The sequence below is a fragment of the Zootoca vivipara genome, chromosome 9 (assembly GCF_963506605.1).
Source record: "Zootoca vivipara chromosome 9, rZooViv1.1, whole genome shotgun sequence".
NCBI classification, from domain to species: domain Eukaryota; kingdom Metazoa; phylum Chordata; class Lepidosauria; order Squamata; family Lacertidae; genus Zootoca; species Zootoca vivipara.
This window is the reverse complement of record NC_083284.1, coordinates 76,132,130-76,152,547: the sequence shown is the minus strand read 5'-3', so window position 1 is coordinate 76,152,547 and position 20,418 is coordinate 76,132,130. Positions and strand designations below refer to the sequence as shown.

The following is a 20,418-nucleotide window of genomic DNA, read 5'->3' as shown; positions in this document are numbered from 1 at the left end:
ATCTTCCCTGGGGAGAGTATTCCACAGACGGGGAGCCAATGTAGAGAAGGCCCTGTTCTCATGTTGCCACCCTACTCACCTCTCAAGGAAGAGGGACGTGAAGGAAGGCCTCAGAAGATGATATCAGGGTTCGGGTAGGTTCATATGAAAAGAGGCAGTGCTTGATGTATTGCGTTCCTGAGCAGTTTAAGGCTTTATAGGTCAAAACCAGCACTTTGAATTTAAAAGCAATTGCATACCCTCACAATTTTTTCACAGTTGCTATGGACAGTATGTATTAATCATCAAATGCCTGGATAACACAGGATTGTTTTAAAAAAATATTCCAGAAATGGCATTCCACAAACTAGGGTACCACCACCAAAAAGGCTCTGTCATGCGTCAGTGCCAACTGGAAGCCAGAGGCAGTGGCACCAACGAGGCTTCCCCTGCTGATGGCAGGTCTAGAGATGGTTGATACTGAGAGAAGCACTACCTCAGGGCCTTGGGCACCAAGCCATTTAGGGCATTGCATGCTACTACTAACACAATGAATTGCACTCAGTGGCTCACTAGCAGCAAATGCAGTGGTAATTAGTGAGAACAGTGGCTCTAAACAGAACAGAAAGAAAAGGCAAATATTTGTATATCCCAGCATTTTGTGGAAGAATTACAACGAAATCACTAGTTTCTAGCAAACAAAACAAAACTCAAAACAGGCGGCTATTCAGAACATAGCTACTGTTCAGAATATTGTATAAAATAGTAACTGGAACAAAAGATCCCACCCTTTTTCATATACTGTACAGTCATACCTCAGTTTAAGTACGCCTCGTTTTGAGTATTTTCAGTTTAAGTACTCCGCGGACCCGTCTGGAACGGATTAATTCACTTTCCATTACTTTCAATGGGAAAGTTCGCTTCAGGTTCAGTTCGCTTCAGGTTAAATACAGACTTCCGGAACCAATTGTGTTTGTAAACCGAGGTACCACTGTACTGTACAATTTAACATGTCCTTCAGGCCATGGGTGTAGGCCTTTTGTTGGGGGGGGGGGCAGAATCTCAGTTAGCTATTAATTTTTATTTATTTGGGGGAACAGCTGTCCCTCCCTGCCCCCCCTTGGCTACGCCCATGCCGCAGGCCCATCTGACTCAAAACTGAATGGAAATGTGCCTCAAGCTGTACAGATAAAATCATTCCAGAGGACTCAAAAAAGCAAGCCAAGCTGCATAGTCGGGGGAGGGTCTAATGTTGTACCTAGACCATTTGAATGAACGGCTCAGAGTAAGCACAGTTTGTAAAAGTAAAGGGGGAAAGGGGAAATTATTTTGGTTTATTCCTCGGTATGGAAAATTTTGGGGGAAGGCCAATGATAAATCATCTATACGTTTTGTGCTTTCCTTTTTTTGCACGCTGCACAGCCCTCAGGAGCCTAAGTTAATGTTCCAGTAAGATGAAAAAGAGAGTTTGGGAGCTGGTGCCACCTACCCAGGAGGCTAGATTCAGCCACCTTCCATTTAAATGTAAAAACACTAATGATTTGTGTAACACTGTTACGAAGTACTGTAAAAGACTGGAGAATTTTAATTTCTAGGAAGACTGCCAGTTTTCTTCTTATTTTCATTCCTAGAAGAAAATGAAATTTCAATACATATGAGTAAGAGGGTTCTAATGAGTGGGTGTAAAGAGCCTCAAAGTAATGCTCTTACACAAGTGGAAAAAGTGTGTTCTACTGCCCTAAGCCAACCAAAAATATTGCAATAGCTTAACAATGTGGATCACTGCAACAACTCTAGCCATATCATTGGTGGTGTGTCAAAAGTGAAGTCCTCCTCTCTAAATTCACTGGGATACTAGGTGACTATGAAATCAATTCCTCAACTCAAAAAGGAAGGATTTCTTCAAGTAACACACAGCTAATTTATGGAAGTCCTGGCCATAAGGTATGATACACACATCTATAGGGAAGCCAATAAAAAGAGTAAAACACCAGGCAGCTGCCTTTCTTCACTGCATATCTTGTGACAGGATCAACCAGAACTTGAAACACAGGACAGGACATGAAGTCCTACAAGGCGGAAGTCATTCACTAAGATATAGTCCCTGTGACTTCTGAGCTCTCCAGCAAATGAGGAAAAGCAAATGGATTGCACCTATCTTGTTTGTTTATTTTTAAACGTACCGAAACTCCTTTTATTTCCCAAGTCAGGCATTCACAACTTCAGGTCACTTGACCAATTAAAACAGGGGTCAGCAACCTTTTTCAGCCGTGGGCCGGTCCACTGTCCCTCAGACCATGTGGTGGGCTGGACTATATTTTGGGGAAAAATATATGAATGAATTCCTATGCCCCACAAATAACCCAGAGATGCATTTTAAATAAAAGCACACATTCTACTCATGTAAAAACACACTGATTCCCGGACCGTCCGCGGGTCTGTTTTAGAAGGCGATTGGGCCGCATCCGGCCCCCGGGCCTTGGGTTGCCTACCCCTGAATTAGAACATGGCAAGCCATGAATGACATGAGTTATGCAGCCGACTTTCGCTTGGGCCTAGAAACAAGCTCTTTAGCCATTGAAGTGTCAGGGAAAGGAAGTTACTCTCTTCCTTAGAGGGACTCATCAGAAAAGAGGTCATTGGTTATCGATGACAAACCTATGTGCACTTTCAGATGGACTTGCTTTTCTTACTCCCACACCATTGAGTTCAGGCATTGCAAAATGAAAATAGCCACGTCAAGCAAACTGAGGACACCCAGAGGAGAGCCAGTGTGGTGTAGTGGTTAAGAGCGGTAGACTCCTAATCTGGGGAACTGGGTTCGAGTCTCCGCTCCTCCACATGCAGCTGCTGGGTGACCTTGTGCTAGCCACACTTCTTTGAAGTCTCTCAGCCCCACTCACCTCACAGAGTGTTTGTTGTAGGGGGGGAAGGGAAAGGAGAATGTTAGCCGCTTGGAGACTCCTTAGGGTAGTGATAAAGCGGGATATCAAATCCAAACTCTTCTTCTCTTCTTCTTCAGTGGCTATTAGCCATTGATAAAATGAAGGTCTTACTATTCAGGGGCAGCATACCTTTGCTGACCAGAACAGGGGGCAGCCATCTCCATGATGCCTTGCCTATGAGCTTCACGGGGATGCCTAGCTGTACAAGATGGAACAAGGCAATTCCCCTGTTCTTAGCTGTTGCTATTTTTACATTCATCTGGCAAATCACAGCAACAAATCCTGCTACGTAGCATAAGATGTGTGCAAAGAGGGATTATGTTTAGGCAAGATGGCGGATTAGTCAGCTAGCACCTGAAAGGCTTTTCCATCACCTCAGACCTAAAACGTTGCAGACACAGCAAGACCTCTTCCACATCTCTGTTTGCCTTGCTTTTCCCTGGGAAAACATTTATGCTTTGCTGCTGAACTGGAAAAAGAAGAAGATACAGTAGTTTGGTTTTTCACAAATTTCCCAGGTGAAAGCAGCAGGGCAAATGCAAAACTGCTCGAACGCATGTTTCTAGACATAGGACAAGTGGAAGTCGGCACAAGTCTCAAGTTTAGTAATGGTTGGTATTAGAGGGAATAGATCTGCAGTTTGCAGGTAGGGTTTGGACTATCTGCACAGAGCAGAGAACTGTTTTGATGGGTATTGGCAAAAAGTAGCTATAGATGTCATCCCAACTGCAAAGGACCTTCTGATCCAAGCCACCTATGGGAATCGCCAGTGGAACCAAGACTGGGAATGTGTCCCCCTGGCTTGCTTTGGAGCGCCTCTAACGGAATGTAATTCGCCACTGGATACAGTGTTGTCAAGCGAACAGATGGAATAGACTCATGGCATGTACATTATGCTTCATATATTATAAAATAAACTTCATTCACCAATAATGAAAATACTCAGGGTCTTTCAAAGCCATTCTTTTGAAATCCCAGATTTTGTGAAGGAAGATCTTGCAGAGAGGTCAGGTGGACTGAAGCTTAGAACGGACATCCCCAAACTCAGCCCTCCATATGTTTTGGGACTACAATGCCCATTATCCCTGGCCACTGGTCCTGTTAGCTAGGGATGATGGGAGTTGTAATCCCAAAACATCTGGAGGGCCAAGTTTGGGGATGCCTGGCTTAGAATGAGCTCAGACTTGCAAGAGAAGTTAAAAATAATTTTGGAAGGTTTCTTTGGCTACTTTCAAAGCAAGAGGAACAAGAAGCAAGTGGAAGGCCCTCTGCGTGGAGAAGAGGGATAAAGGCTACTGGGTGGAACTGCTCAACATCTACTTTTTCCTCTGTCTTCACCCCAAAGGAAAGCAGTGCCCAACCTGTTGAAAACAGAATAAACAATATGAAAGCTGGGTGCAGCTTTGAACTTCCTGACTCAGAGAGGCTGAGCATGAAATGAAAATGAACATGAAATGGTAAAATAGATAAAAGATAAAGGACCCCTGGACAGTTAAGTCCAGTCAAAGGTGACTATGGGGTGTGGTGCTCATCTCGCTTCAGACCAAGGGAGCTGGGGTCATGTGGCCAGCATGACTAAACCGCTTCTGGCGCAACGGGACACCGTGACTGAAGCCAGAGCGCACAGAAACGCTGTTTATCTTCCCACCGCAGTAGTACCTATTTATCTACTTGTACTGGTATGCTTTTGAACTGCTAGGTTGGCAGAAGCTGGGACAGAGCAATGGGAGCTCACCTGTTGTGTGGATTCGAACCGCTGACCTTCCGATCAGCAAGCCCAAGAGGCTCAGCAGTTTAGACCACAGTGCCACCTGCGTCCCTCTGCAACATGAAATGACTTCCCTGCTAAGAACAAATAATGTCAACTGTTTACACAAAAAGCAAACAAATTACTATGAGAGAAGCAAAGGGTGACAAAGGAATGAGAGTGTATAAAAACATATGCTGTGTAGGGTTCTTTATAAATTAAGAATGCTTAATTAACCCTTCATTGCATAGTAAAAATGTATTATACAACAGAGAATTTAAGTCAGATATAAACATGTTTCAGATGTTACTAAAACCCCGGACCGTTAAGTCCAGTCGCAGACGAATCTGGGTTTGCGGCACTCATCTCGCTTTACTGGCCAAGGGCGCCGGCGTTTGTCCGCAGACAGCTTCCGGGTCATGTGGCCAGCCTGACTAAGCTGCTTCTGGCAAGACCAGAGCAGCGCACGGAAAAGCTGTTTACCTTCCCGCCGGAGCAGTACCTATTTATCTACAGTACTTGCACTTTGACGTGCTTTCGAACTGCTAGGTTGGCAGGAGCTGGGACCCAGCAACAGGAGCTCACCCCGTCACGAGGATTCGAACTTCTGACCTTCCGATTGGCAAGCCCTAGGCTCTGTGGTTTAGACCACAGCGCCACCCGCATCCCTCAGATGTTACTAATGAGTACCAAATGCAATATTTAGTTTATTATCATTAGTGTAATATTTCTCCCAAAGTTCATTAGCATAGCTGACAAATTCTTTTAAAAAACACTTTAAAAACTGGACTCATCCAGATACTTTAATAATCCTCCTCTGCTCAGAAGACAAAACCATCAATGACCACTATCTTATGCCAAACACAAATATGAATTTTTAACATACTGCGGCCCATGGTTGATATGGTTTTCCTACTTTGTACCATATCTCTAAAGTGCTTCTAAACAGCATTAAAGTCTTTTTTTACATAACATGCAAATGTCCAGAGACTTTTTAATTTCAGTATTTGATATTTGTTAGTATGTTAAATTTAAGACCCGTTTATACAACATGTTTTTCTCCATAAGAACAGTGGAGTGTGTCCATGCCTGTAGGAAAATAACTTGTTTGCCACCATATCACAGATAAGTCTTTAGCTAAGATACCTGCATTGCAGGGGGTTGGACTAGATGACCCATGGGGTCCCTTCCAACTCTACAACTTATGTTTCTAAGTCATCTTCTGTAATTAAAAAAAACACCTCATGATTGCAGAAATATATTCATTTTCCACACCCAAGTCTACAGCTCCCCAAAAAGTATTAAAAATTGAGACTGAGGGAAGAAATGCATTTTGTTAGGTAGCCCAATATTTCCCAGTCTTCTAAGGCAATCTACTGATGAAACATTAACTTGTTTACTTGAACATTTCCATGTGTGTTGTAGAACTGAAAATAACTGCAGCCTCACACTAAATCAGATTGAGACCTTGTGGCTCTTGTGTTTCATTCTCTTCTCCACCCATCCCCTCTCCCAAATACTTAGACAAAAGTAAATATATGCTAGCATCCCCCCAACCCCATTTCATATTCAGAATCTGTTGCAAAATAAATTCCTTTGGCTCTTCAGGGTATGAAGGTTTCCTAGGCTTACATCTTGGGACCCTGCTGTGTTGTGCTATGTGTCCAAACAAGCAGTGGACATTAGAATAGACTCTAGAGAATATTAGCTAGAGAATATGGAGACTGTGGCGGAATAGTGCCTGGTGATGATTCCGGTTCACCATGGGTTAACCTATCACTCCCATGATAGGCAGGTGTTCCCTGGGAGGCGGAGCTAGAGGGCATTCTAAATGGAGGAGGAACAACCCTTGAAAGGCAGTTGGGGGTTGGCAGTGGGGAGTGGAGGGTTAGAGAGGGAGCAGTGGGTTAGGTTTGGGTGGATGGGAAGAAGAAAGGATATAACTGTTATTATCAAGATGCAGGAGATGTATTAACAAGTCTGTATTATATGAAAAGAAGATATGCACTTTTAAGAACCAGAGAAATCCATGTTTTCAAGTTAAATAATAAAGTTAAATGTGCTTAAACATTCACTGACTCGGCAGTGTCTCAGTACCTTCAGAGGTGTGACTAAGAGGCGAGAACAAAGCTTTCCTGTAGAAGAGGAAACTTGGGTTTTTCTCCTGTCATACAAAGGGCTGGTTAGTGAAGCCAAGGGAGCCACATGGTTGCCTAAGGGAGAGGCAAATTGTAGCAGCAGTAGGGATCCATGGGAGGGAGACCCCACTGGTGGCAATAGGTTTCGAACGCAGAGCCCTGAGGTACCCTGGAGACAAGTCCAATCTGGACAATGGAGGTTTTTCTCCTGTTTGTAGAGAAGCACAGGGAGAGCCTCTGTTGTTAAAGCAGTGAGGGGTGGGAAACAGGGAATCCCTCACAGAGATCTGACAGATAAAGGATCACAAGGCCAACAGAAAGGAATGATGGAGCTAGGTGAAATCACTAAACCACAGTAAATACATATTGTGGCTAAGAATATGAGCTATGAACAGGCCGGTTTCAGATCACAAACTCACTAGATTACTTTAAGCCACCCACTCTCAGCCCCCATTTGAGGATTATAATAGTGTCCTGTCTTACCAGAGCCTTGTATGGGATTAAAGGGACCCCTGACCATTCGGTCCAGTCATGACCAACTCTGGGGTTGTGGCGCTCCTCTCGCGTTATTGGCCAAGGCAGCCAGCGTACAGCTTCCAGGTCATGTGGCCAGCATGACAAAGCCGCTTCTGGTGAACCAGAGCAGCACATGGAAATGCCATCTTGGAGCCGTACCTATTTATCTACTTGCACTTTGACGTGCTTTCAAACTGCTAGGTTGGCAGGAGCTGGGACCGAGCAACGGGAGCTCACCCCGTCGTGGGGATTCGAACCACTGACCTTCTGATCAGCAAGCCCTAGGCTCTGTGGTTTAACCCACAGCGCCACCTTAGTAGGGGATTACTAAGGCTTAAAATGTTTTGCATTATTCATATATCCTACCCCTATCAATGGGGCTTACAAAACACAATACAGGAGCGGAATATAACATGGCACCCATATGGGGTGGGGTCAGGATTGTTCAGAGAGAATTTCCTCTCCTTGCCTTGTTCTTCCCTGGTGATACACCTGGCAGCAGCTCCCTCCAAAATCTTCTTGGGCTGAGCAGTTGGATCTTGTTCACCTCTGATGAAGTAGCCTTCCAATGCTGGCAGGTGGTCTTAAAAGCAGGTCTTAAAAGTGATTATTGTTAGTATTTACATTTGGAGTGTCCTTTTTACTCTACATTGCCCCTCACTTATTCCACAGGTAGTTTTAGGGCACATCAAGGCAGCAATGGCATACCAGTGAGCTCTAATAGGAAAGCAATGAACTAACACTTAAGGGGGAAAAATGCAGCTGTCCTAAGAGGTCCATGCTTAAATATAAGCATGAACTTCAACCCACACCTTCCAAGATTTCAGAACTGTAGATTAAAATGTGCCAGATAATTTCACTACTATTTTACCTCTAAGATTAATATTTCTAGAAAGATTGGTACAATTTTGTCCTCATCACACACTTATTTGTTGGTGTTTCCAATATGGACTGGTACTATTATGTTTGCCCATTTATGGATTACAGGAATAAATAGAGCCAGCGATCCAATAATCGAAACCAGAAGGAACGTCCATAAGAACACACGATCAAGCACCTGAGCTATAAATTTCCAGTCTTCAACAACCTAGAGAGAAGAGAAAGAAAAATCAGTACCTTTTCTTAAATAAAATCCAGAATATTTGTACACACACTACAACTAAAGAGTAATAATAATGGCACAAACCCTACTGTCTCTCTTATTGGGCTAGATGCAAAATTAAATTGCCCCAAACATAACTTATTGTGGCTCCCTTTATATCACAATGAAATGGTGGTTCCTAAGGAATAGCCACATATGATTTAAAATGGGGAATGGATTTAAAATTAAAAATGGGGCAGGGGGCCTATTTGTTCCACCACAAAGGCATAACATTTTAAATAGATTTTTCTGCATTATATCATTATTTTCACCTTTGAAATTATTCTCATGCAAAAGTTGCCTTGTTACTTCTATTAGAGATCATGGTGTCTGAAATTATGAGATATCTACAGTGCAAGATATATTTGAAATGAGCAGGCAAGGATTTTATTCATGATTAACTCCACAGCTGCACATGCTCCTGTTCCAGACCGCCAGCCTCAACAGTTGACTGCCATGTTAACTAATACACACACCTCACGTACTTCGTTCTCCTTGACAATGTGCCTTGTAATATATCGGATAGAATTGAGGGCAGCTTCCAAGGTAATCCGAGATGCCTCAGAACCATCCGCATTGCTGGCATCCCCCTCCTGAGTGAAATACCTGTCGACATGGCTTCTCATACAAAGCAGCTTTGGAAGTTTGTGAAGGAAGATCTTGCGGACCCAAGGTGCCATGGCGTCATGCGTAGACGAGGACCGATGATGAACGTTAATAGCAAAGACAGTTATTACAATGGATAATGTAACAAATATCATCGTGAATACCAAGTACTCGCCGATAAGAGGTATAACTTTGGAAGAGGACGGTATGATTTCTTCAATGACAAGCAGAAATACAGTTAAGGAAACCAGGACAGATGTGCACAAAGAAATTTTCTCACCTTCATAAGACGGAAGGTAAAAGACAAGGACGGTTAAGAATGACAACCCTATGCAGGGAATGATAAGGAAGAGTGTATAAAAGAGAGGCAAGCGTCTAATTATAAATGAGTAGGTAATAAATGGATACCAGCAACAGCCATCAGTTCTGTTCCCTCTGATCCCTGTTGCCATTACTATTTCCCATTCTCCATTATCAAAGAAATCTCTCTTGTCTACTTCATCATCCACTAGAATTATGTCAACTTGTGAGCCATCATATGTCCAGGATCCAAACTTCATGGAGCAGTTCTGGCGGTCAAATGGAAAGTAAGTGACGTCTATGGTGCAGGAGCTTTTGTAATTTGCTGGAGGAGTCCAAGCAATTGTGCCATCGTGTTTCACTACGGTTTTTGTGGATGTTCCTTCGAAACGACCATCTGCACTGAAAAAATATTCAATGAAAAGTTATTTTAAAATGTAACGATGAAGTTATTTTCCTCAACATTTTACTTGGTTATTTTCAGATGTTGATGTGACTCTTAACAGTAGCACCCAGTGCAGAATGAGATTAAAATAAATGGGTTTTTGTATTTTGCTTGAAAACAACAAGCAATGCACACTTGCAATCTACTAGCAAGACAATCGTTACCTTGAAGCCGTTGCTATTGTGCTCGGAAGAGAACTGATGGGAAAGGCAGAAGAAATACCCTTTGATGTGGGCAATTGGGGAATGGAGACAGGGAGTCACCCAAAACTCTAGCTTAAGAACCCATACACATTCAGACTGCAAAGAAGGAATCTATATATACAGTATATAAAAATGTAGAAGGTCCATGTTTGTTAAAGCCCATTTTTCTCCGAAATTTGCTGTATTAAAACTGGTGTGCTAAACAGGCTTTCTGCAAGCTAGAGATTTGTTTGAAGAACGATTTCACCCCTTCTTTGTTTGTTTGTAAAATATTTAATTGATTTACACCCAGTTATGCTGAAGGTTATGAATGTCAAGATCCATAATAAAGGTATTTTATTCTTTCCTGCAAATTCATGTAAGAGTTAGTTCTAGGAATCTAAGCGGCCTGCTCCATCCTGAGACTACATTGGAGGGCACCATTATGCCATGGCTGCTTAAGGGGGCATGCAAAGTTCTTCAGTTTGTATGTGGCAGCATCTCCAGCACATAGAGGAAAGCTGAGCTCCAAAACTTTCTGAGGACACCTCCTATTTCAAGGAGTCACTCCTTCATCAGCTTACACCTGTAGTAACTACTGTTCTGCTTGCATTTCACTATCTCTTATAACTCCACTTTTGCTCTTACAAAATGAATGGTTAGGGGTCCCTTTTACTTTTTACTTATTTTATCTAATGAAGACCATGAGGCTGCCATTTAGTGAGATGGCAATCACTCAAGTAGTGGTCTGTGGAATGTCTCTTTCACCACACAGCACACATAACTGCAGAATATACATCTCTCCAGCACACATAATAATATATCTCATGTTTTGAAACTATTACTCTCCTTTGAAAACGCTGCATAAATGCCATGCTATCGTGCCAAATATATCATTTCAGAAAAAAGATGCTCTCAACTCTAGAAATCTCAAAATACAACTTATTCAAATTACTTCTCTCCTTAATTTCTGGAATAGTAATAACTGTGTTAAAAAACATTAAATGCATACTTGTCATACAAAACAATATCTGGGATCCATATGGAATCTGAAGGGACACGGATAGATGTTATTCCAGCATAGTCTTTAGGGTCCCACTTCAGTTTTACATCAATCCATTCCTACAAAGGGAGTAAAGATAGTATTAATTGATAAACTAATTTATTTACTTTACAGTGCAATTATATACAAGTCTATTCAGAAATAAGCACCAGTGAATTCAATGAGATTTATTCCCAGAATAGTGTGCATAGGATTTCATCACCGCTGTAGCAACTTGGTTATTTGAGTTTACACTGAATAATACACCTCAGTCACAACTGAACGGTATAGATCAACATCCCACCCAACATTATGGTTACAGTCCAAACTTTTTCCTAATATACTACTCACCTGCTTCATCCAAACATTTGTTGTCATCAGTTGATTTTTCTCATCCTATTGGGGGGGGGAAAGCATTTTATATGAATGACAGTACACTTTTCTCACTTCCAGACAGTGGTCAATAACATATGGCATATATTCTACAGCTCTCATCAGGGCAGGCTCCATTTTTATACACCTGAATTTCCCAAAATGCCCCAGACTAACACTATGTTGTGGTTGCTTTGGGGCAATGTAGGAACTTTAATCTATTTATTATTGGCTGTAAAGTTTTTACTTTCTTTTTGAAACCTTTTTGTAATTTTTCAACACAAGAGTATGGAAAGTCATCAGAGAGATGCTTACATAATAATGGTAAGTACAATTCTACATAGGTTTATTAAACTAATATATTATTTAAGACAGGATTTCTTTTTTAGGTGCAGGTAACAAGTCATGCAGGTCATTGTTTGAAACACAAGATAAAAGTCCCAATTGTTCTACTGGTTTTTACCCTTGCATCACATGAAGCTCATGGGCTACCTTTTCAGCAGTTGTGAGGTTCAGTAAGTTTTTATACCACAACTCAGGAGACATATCATTTAAGTTATTCAATTTTTGTGCAAAAGAAAGTCTGGCAGCTACAAGAAATCAATTAGCAGTTCCTTCGAAGATAATTGTTTGAGAGAATCATCTCATACAGTGCTATTTTTCTTTTTCTTTTTTAAAAGAGGTGCCAGAACTCTCCCACTTATCATATTTTTCCATGTATAAGACTAGGTTTTTAAAACCAAAAAATAGGTTTAAAATTGGGGCTCGTCTTACACCTGGGAAGTGCTGAGGGGTGTTTTCTTAATTTGGAGTCCCCCAAAATAGGGGGGGAATATGGTATGTGTACACAAAGGGCCTCAGATGCCTGACAGAATAAGCAAGTTCCTCTTAAACCATGGCTGGATTGTGACCAATGCTCTCACTTGCTGCACAGGCTCCTGCACAACTTCTCCTCCCTGTGTACCTCAAACAAACCATACAATTGCTTGACATGTCTTCCAAACCCAGGCTTACCAAGCGGTAAGTCAGAAATAACCTGAGAATGAATGCTGGTTTATTTATAGCTTACAGCTCATTGTTTATTTGACTGGATTTAGACAACACAACAAGGCATAGTATGGCTTGTATGAGCTACAAGAGGACACAATAGGGAAAAGGCATATTCACGATTAAACCAGGGCTGGCTCTAGGGGAAGGCTGGGGGGGGGCGCGGGGGCGCGGGGGCGCCAGGGGGCTGGGTTGCCAGGGGGCGCTGCGCGGCAGCCACGCAGCGCCCGCCCACCAGCCGCAGCAAGAAACGGGGCGGGGGCGCCGGAGCGATCTCCGCACCACGGCGCCAGGGCACCCGACATGCTTAAGATGGCCCTGGATTAAACTATGCTTTAAGCAAACTCTGGCTTTTTATAACATGCAAACCAGGCCTGTGTGAACAGATAGCATATGAATGCATGGTTCCTTCCTCCTATCCCCTCAACAGCAAGTGACCAATAACACACGTACAACTTCTGCAACCCCAACACCCTGTGTGGAGGTATGGCATCCTCTTTATTGGGAGAAGAGGCTCTGGGAAAATGCCTGGGATGCTGTTCAGACTATGTGTTTCTGACAAGCAACCCACTTTACGCTACCATGCCTGTTTAAAGAGCAAACAGCAGAAATTTCCAACCTACCACGTCCACTAACTGGGAAATTGCAAGGCCAAACTTCACTTTAATTGTGTCGTTCAGACGCTCTACTGGGCGAACCCATCTTTCATAATCTTCAAATAAGTATTTAAACAGACGGTCTTCGCTTTTAGCAATAAAGGAAGGTTCAGACGTACCTGTACAGATGGAAAAGAGAGAACACAAGCATTACAATTCCCCTATTTTGTATACAGGTGGCAACCATTTTGCACGTGCTTGAATGGCACGCGACCACGGACGTGCACGCTGTTTTTGGCCCTGGAAAGGGGTGGAATGGGGTAGGCTTACACCCGCTCCACTGACACATCCGATGACAAGGAACACAACCCGGGTAAATGGGGAATTGTCTGTACAGGAGGGAGAAAGAAGCAACAATTTATGCTCTTTTTCAAATTTGACTTATGACAAGTAAGGTAAAATGGGCATGATAGTCATGTCGGTTTACATTTCTTGGTACAGAAAGTATTGATCTAATGTGTAGAGATCTTTCCTATTCAAATTCATTCAATAGGTTTCTGGAAGCTTCTGAAAGCTTCTCTGTGTGAAAGAAGCTTCATGATGTTTGGGTTCAGAGAAGCTACATACAGCTGACTTAAGCTGCTTCTCTTATCTCTTTCTGTTAAGGTCATGCTGACTATAGACATAGGCCAGAAGGAGCACGGGTCTTCCTTTTTCTTTCTATCCCTCTTCCTTCTGGTGTGGTCCTCTGTACATAGCATGCTTAGTGTTATGGTTTAGTCTTGTTATAAGTTTATAAGTTTTGGTAAGTGCTGCAACTGGATTGTTTATGGACTGTGCCAATCCTGAATGTATTGGATTTGTGACCATTATGCTCATCTGCCTTCAGTAGCAGTAAAGCTCTGCTGAATGAAATACAATTGCCACTGGTCTATTTTTTGGGGAACTCTGCACCCCACCCCCGGCTCATCCCTGTGATTCCCCCCCACCCTGTCCCGACCCATGACCTATTCCGTCCCCTCCTCCCCCAACACCCACCCACCTCCATTCAGCCTAGTTCAGCCTAGTCTGTAAAAGCGAGCCAAGGTGCTGTAGAGAGGGAAGGTTTTATGGCTGCAGTACCAGTGTAGCCGCCAATAGGGGGTGAAGGTTTTCTAGCTGCAAAAGGATATGGCATCTGTTCCTTTGTTGTCCAGTGGAGGGCGCTATGTTTTGTTTTGGTTTTGGAGAAAATTCTGTTTTTACCTGCCAAAGGTGTGGAATCTAAGGTTATGTTGGCACTCGCGTATTGGTACTGGACGCTGTGTCCAAATTTGAACACAATCGGTACAGCGGTTTCCGAGAAAAGTGGAAAGTCCCAAACATGGACCCTTTACATTTTTATATATACAGTGGAACCTCTACTTACGAATAACTCTACTTACGAATGTTTCTACTTACGAATGGAGCTCCATCCGCCATCTTGGATGCGGTTTAGATAGGATTTTTTCTATTTACGGATTTTTAGATAGGGTTGCTTCGACTTATGAATTTTTTCTCCCAATGCATTCCTATGGGATTTGACTTAAATTCGTAAGTAGAGGTACCACTGTATAGATAAATCAGGACAAAGAAAACATGTCGTCTTTCCTTCATCTCCTCAGAGTCTCGAAAGCAAAAGCTATACACAACGGAAGTTCCCAGCAATCTGTGTTGGTATGTAAATAGACATGTGACATGCAACAGTTCCATGTCTGCACTAAAGGTGGAATGGAATTTCCCAACAACAACAACATGCAAGCTTAGCAATGAACCAGTGGGAAATAGAAGTTGTACCTGGTTATTACAAGGAATGCAATTGGGTTGTATATTTATGCCTTGTTCTTTTTTAATGAAGAAATCTTATTATTTTTTTCTCTCTCACACACACACACACAAAATCTTAACATGTTTTAACATAAAATGTAAATTGCTTTATCTGTTGACTTCCCATCCTCCCCTTCCATGGTTTCCATATTTACCCTTACATACTGCATCTTTCACCCATCGTCCTCCTATACTATTCAATATGCTGGTGGCTGTTATAGCTTTCCTTCCCCTCTGTGCAGCAGCAATCTCAGATTAAGAGCTTAACAGAGCAGAGAAATATTCCCTTCTGAATTATTTGGAAAGCAGTTGGCATTTTGTAGACATTAATGTAAGAACAATTATTCAAGTTGTGGCCCCACAAGCTGTCTGGCAAAGCCACTGGCCATAGCAATAATGCTGATGTCGGCTGTCAAACAGGCAAGCTTTAGAAAGGTCCCCTTGGGAATTTCACCAGCCATCTGTTAAGAGGTGCTGAAATCATGCCTAAATTTTAGTAAACAGACTGATCCAGTGCATGCTGACTCAGATGTAAGTCCCACTGAATTCATAGGGAATTCAGTGCATGGGATTAAACCCCAAAATGGCATGCATAAATACATATGAACATTTTTATACCAAGCTGTTGAGTTTTAATCACTGTGCTCAGAAGGCCATTGTTATGGGGGCAAAGAGGTCAAAGGAGACAATATGAAAAAAGAAAGAAGGAATTGTGGTACGCAAAGTAAGATGGCTGTAAGGTATTCCTATTATAGCCACACATAGTTTATTTTGTGAAGTTTGTGAATGCAAATTGACATTTTATGTAAATGTACTGTATATGCAAATTAGGCACAGCAGAGAGCTGCAAAATCAAGTCTCCAATGCAGCAAGGCTTGTGCAGGTACATAATTAATCTGTTATAGCTGCACTGTACGTACTGTAAAACAACTATTTTCCAGCGCCAGCTACACAGAATTGTATTGCCACACAACTCCACTGGCTTTCACAGTGATCATTGCCAACATATCCATATTAGCATTCTCATTTGGGGAGTTACATAAGCACTCCTCTTGCTCTAATTTCTCTGTAGCCTACTTTAAAAATTGCATTATTAGAAGCAGACCATAAGACAATCAAAGAAAAACCACAGGAGAAAAGCATTCCTATTTGAAAGTAGCAGGTGCATCTCCTTTCTCAAAAACGTTTAATACTCTTGCTCAAGCATCTACAAACATCTGTAGAGAACCATAATCACTTATGGTTTAATCAGACAGTTTGTAAACCGAATTTCAAAGCCAGTTATATATGAAGCAGTTCTGCAGTATTGCAGCACACCAACCCGATGCCCGTTTAGATTAAAGCAATTCCTTACAAATGGAATTTCCAGCAGAGTCCTCTGTGATGTTCTAGTCCAGTGGTCCCTTGGTTCTCAAACGCCTTGGTACTCAAACAACTTGGAACCCAAACACTGCAAACCCAGAAGTTAGTGTTTTGTGAACTTTTTTTGGAAGCCAAACGTGCTCCGTTTTGAGTGTTACGCTTCCGATTTGAGTGCCACACTTCCATTTTGAGTGTTACACCGATGTCTGTTTCTGCTATTTATTTTGTGTTTTTGCGGCTTTTTTGTTTTGTTTTTGTGACTGTGTAGAACCCAGTTCAGCTACTGATTGATTGTGTGACTACAGCACATTGTTTATTGCTTTCATTTTATGGATCAATGATCTCGTAAAATACCATGTTAAATTCATGCTAAATTGTTGTTTTAGGGGTTGTTTTTAAAAGCATTACTTTCTATGGGAAAGCACGCCTTGGTTTTGGAACGGACTTCCGGAACGGATTAAGTTTGAGAACCAAGGTACAACTGCATATTCTACTGAGTTCATCTGGGCTTATACTGAGATTGCAACCTCATTTTAACAGCCTTCCTGTCCCCAAATGTGATAAATATAATTTTAATTTTCTTTAAAAAAATAAAGTACTGGGTAACTTCTCCACACCACTTAGTATGCTAGGGCATTGACATTCTATTTAGCATGTTCAGCACTTTTGGAGTGGAAAACACCATGCAAAGGAGTTCATTGAATCCAATGCACTGTGGGACCTATGGCTGAGGTTGTACTCATGATTAACAGGGATTGGGGCCTAAGTCCAAGTAAACAGGTCACAGGACCTCAGCCCCTCTCAGCTCAGCAGGAAGCAGAAAACTCCCACCTGTTGCCTCATAGCTAGAGAGTTAGGTTGAAATCCTACACACAGGTATTCAGGAGAAAGTCCCATCTGCTGGTCTTAACACACAAGAGGGTCAAGTCTGTATGGAAAGGCGTTTTTTTTTTTCCAAATATTAAGTCATTTAGGGATTATGGCAGCTTCATTTTGGACCAATGGAAGTTTCTACGTCCTCTTCCAGAGCAGCCCCTTATACAGCACGTTAGTAAATTGCAGATTGGAATACTGCAGAGTATGAAATAGAATGGCCAAGTCATCTCTATCAAGCCCATCTCCACCTCTAAGCACCAGTGTAGTTCTACTGTCTCTCCCGGTTCACATGGAACAGAAAGACAAACCACCAGATTTATACTACAGTTGTAACTGATGTCATGAAACAGAAGTTTGACTAGAAGCATCACTGCATTTCTTCCATTGCAATATTCAGTCTCCAGCTTGGCATTTTTTAAAATTAAAATGTTAAAATGCTCAACTTTTTCTTCAGATCACACCAAGCGTTAAAACTGAACAAACGTTTTGAGGCAGTATTTTCATACCACCCCGCACAGAAAGGAAGCTTAAATACTGCATTCCCGCAATTTAGCTATTATGACTCAAAATGCATACTTCGTTTTTATTTTTATTTATTAAACGTCTTTCCTATCTACTTGGCAAGAATACCAGGCAGTTCAAATACATTCAATAAAACAATTTTTTTACTAAGCTGGAGTCTACAGGATTCTATAGCCTGTCTTTCCACTGTAATCCAAATGCTTTCAATTTATGCATACATTTTTGTTTCGCTTTATTGTGCATTTCTAAACTAACTTCTGTTCTACTTATTTCTGGAAGTTTAGTTATTTAGAGATCCATTCTGTGTACCTCCTAAAGAAGGTTCCCATGCCCCATATAAATATACAGTGGTGCCTCGCTAGACGAATTTAATTCGTTCCACGGGTCTTTTCTTATAACGAAAACATTCGTCTAGCGAATCCCATAGGAATGCATTGAATTTTTTTTTAAAAAAATTTGCCCATAGGAACACATTAATTGAATTTCAATGCATTCCTATGGGGAACCGCAATTCGCTAGACGAAAACGAATTCGTCTAGCGAGGCAACCTCCGCTAGAAAAAACCTTTCGTTAAGCGAAAATTTTGTTAATCAGGGCATTCGTTAAGCGAGGCACCACTGTATAGGAAGCAGCATCAGAACAGTAGCAACAAAATGTGTATAAGGAAGCAAGAAAGTATGTCAAATCTAAGGGATAAGCGATATGCTTATAAGAACAAATTTGCTTGATTGTGTTTAACGAGGTAAAGGAAGGGACATATATATGTACCAGAGCAGAGAATGTTCAATATATGAACATACATGGATAAAATAGGTAAGAGGGATTATGTATGAATAAAAACCAGAATGAAGTGTAGCCACAGCATCATCAGTTTTTTTCTGCAGAACAGAATTGCAAATCCACTTCCACATTGTCTCCCTAGGGTTACAATACCAATGTTCAAAGCCCTCAATTGTCCTTCAAATAAGCCTTAAATCATCAGAAATCTCTCCAAAGCAAGGAAACATTCAGCAAAAAACATATCACAAGCCTGTATCCATTTAAATGCCTGCAGGATTCTCATCCCCAACCAAAACCACCACCTCCAACTATTAGTTTTAAATTCCAGTATCCAACATCATCCAACAGTATCCAAAATACAGGCTTCTGCATCTTTTCTGGACAGCCCACTGTAAAAGTTAGCCTAGAAAAGTCAGATTGACAAGTCTTTGCAGGGCAAGCGCCCTGCCCAAAATGGGGGGTGGGGTGGGGTGGGGCAGTTATGGATAGGGGAAAGTCAAAGAGATCACATACTCCCCTGCTAAAATCCTACTTTAATAATAATAATAATAATAAATAATTTTTTATTTATACCCTGCCCTCCCCAGTCAAAAACCGGGCTCAGGGCGGTTTATCATAATTCTGAGCAAAATGACCCATGAGGCTTGCTTGAATGATATGAAACTGTACAAAATGCTCTTCCTTTCCTCTCACAAGTTAGCAACCAATTTACGGCAGTTATGTGCATATTGACCCAGAAGGCTTTTAAAGATGTAATTGGACCAACAAAGATCTCTGCATTTTGGTCGTAATTCCAAGGGATATGAATGCTGCCAACCCACTACATACTATAGCCTACATACTATAGCCTGGGAGCAAGTACCATTTGAACTCAACTCGGTTTACTTCTGCGTAGACATATAGAGAAATGCCCTTACCTGGGATTCAATCCTTTGGAAAGCCAGGATGGCTTCCTTCCCAGTGGACAAATATAGGATGAGGCCATTCAGTACCGATTACGGTGTCTCCCACAAAACAGAAATACGTACAGTATTTACATAAAAGTTACTTTATCCGTTTTTACTATTACCACGGGCTCTGAAATCGCCACATACACACACACACACACACACACACACACACACAGTGAGGGGAATACTGTACATCCATATTTCCCAGAGGGATAGGAGAGCGGTCTGCACCAAAAAACAACCAAGTGTCTGGAGGCACCTTGGAGACTTAATGAATTTAACTCGACCTACGATTCCCGGGTCCAGCCCATCCGATGCAGGGATCGCTTTGCTATGAATATCGCCAACACGATGGCCGGCGGCGTCTTTAGAAGCACTTCAGAGAAAAGCAAATGCATGCATCAATCCTATGCGCCGCGACGCGTGTTCTGTTGTTTTCCTAGTGCATTCCCACAAGCCCCTCTCTCTCATTCAAGGTTTCAAAAAGGCATTCCCTTCTCCCACCTCGGGGCGCAGCAGGCGCAGCCAGGAGACGAGGCGGCGGCGGAGCAGCACCTGCCTCCCCGGGGACCCCACCCCGCTTACCCGGAGAAGGCGCCCCTCCTGCGCCGCTCTGCGCGCCCGTCCCCGCCAGCAGGGGCAGCAGGAGCACCAGGAGGCCGGCGGGCACCGGGGCGCTTCGCCGCAGGGACCCCGCCATGGCTCGGCTCAGCGAGGACGGAGTGGCAGCGCCGGCGGCGCCTCAGGAGCATCTGGAGGCTGAAAGCGCGGGGCCCCCTCCCCGGCGGCAGGGGAGGCTCCGCCCCCGAATGGGAGGGGCGAAAGGGCGCGTTGGGGGGGGGCGCCCTGGCCTGACGCGCCGCCCCTTCGCTCCGACTCTGCGGCCGCTTTGAGCCGAGAAGCAGAAGGGCGAAGGGGCGCTTCCCTTAGTTCTTTATTAAATCCACGAGAGGGAAGCACAAAGGGAAGCTGTACAAAGAAAACACCTATTGCAAGAATCCATAGTATACCCACCCAAACAAGCACA

At 42.6% G+C, this 20,418-nt stretch overlaps 1 protein-coding gene across 6 annotated transcripts; it reads right to left on the bottom strand.

Moving 5' to 3' along the window:
- Positions 1-318: 318 nt before the first annotated feature.
- CHRNA5 (cholinergic receptor nicotinic alpha 5 subunit) lies at positions 319-20,154 on the bottom strand. 6 transcript variants are annotated; one of them, XR_009558207.1, is made up of 7 exons: positions 19,977-20,154; positions 13,084-13,235; positions 11,393-11,437; positions 11,012-11,121; positions 8,943-9,774; positions 2,163-8,412; positions 319-1,606 (listed from the first exon to the last, which is right to left on the bottom strand). XR_009558207.1 is itself a non-coding variant. In XM_060279092.1 (6 exons), the coding sequence occupies exons 1-6, from the start codon at positions 20,089-20,091 to the stop codon at positions 8,251-8,253; spliced, it is 1,416 nt and encodes a 471-aa protein (XP_060135075.1). In that variant the 5' UTR covers positions 20,092-20,154; the 3' UTR covers positions 319-8,250. The 6 variants fall into 6 exon arrangements, 3 of the variants coding, with proteins under 3 accessions (XP_060135075.1, XP_060135076.1, XP_034959132.1); XR_009558206.1 differs by having other exon boundaries at positions 319-2,291; positions 4,660-8,412; XR_009558208.1 differs by having other exon boundaries at positions 319-4,769; positions 5,818-8,412.
- Positions 20,155-20,418: the final 264 nt, after the last annotated feature.

Bases quoted from the DNA above. Each gene is read 5' to 3' on its own strand.
- CHRNA5 (XM_060279092.1), bottom strand. From the start codon at position 20,091: ATGGCGGGGTCCCTGCGGCGAAGCGCCCCGGTGCCCGCCGGCCTCCTG. The intron at 11,122-11,392 runs GTGAGTAGTATA...CTCCCTTTGTAG, and splicing joins CAAATGTTTGGATGAAGCAG to GAATGGATTGATGTAAAACT. The intron at 8,413-8,942 runs GTGTGTGTATTA...TCTTCTCTCTAG, and splicing joins AGGAGAACGAAGTACGTGAG to GTTGTTGAAGACTGGAAATT.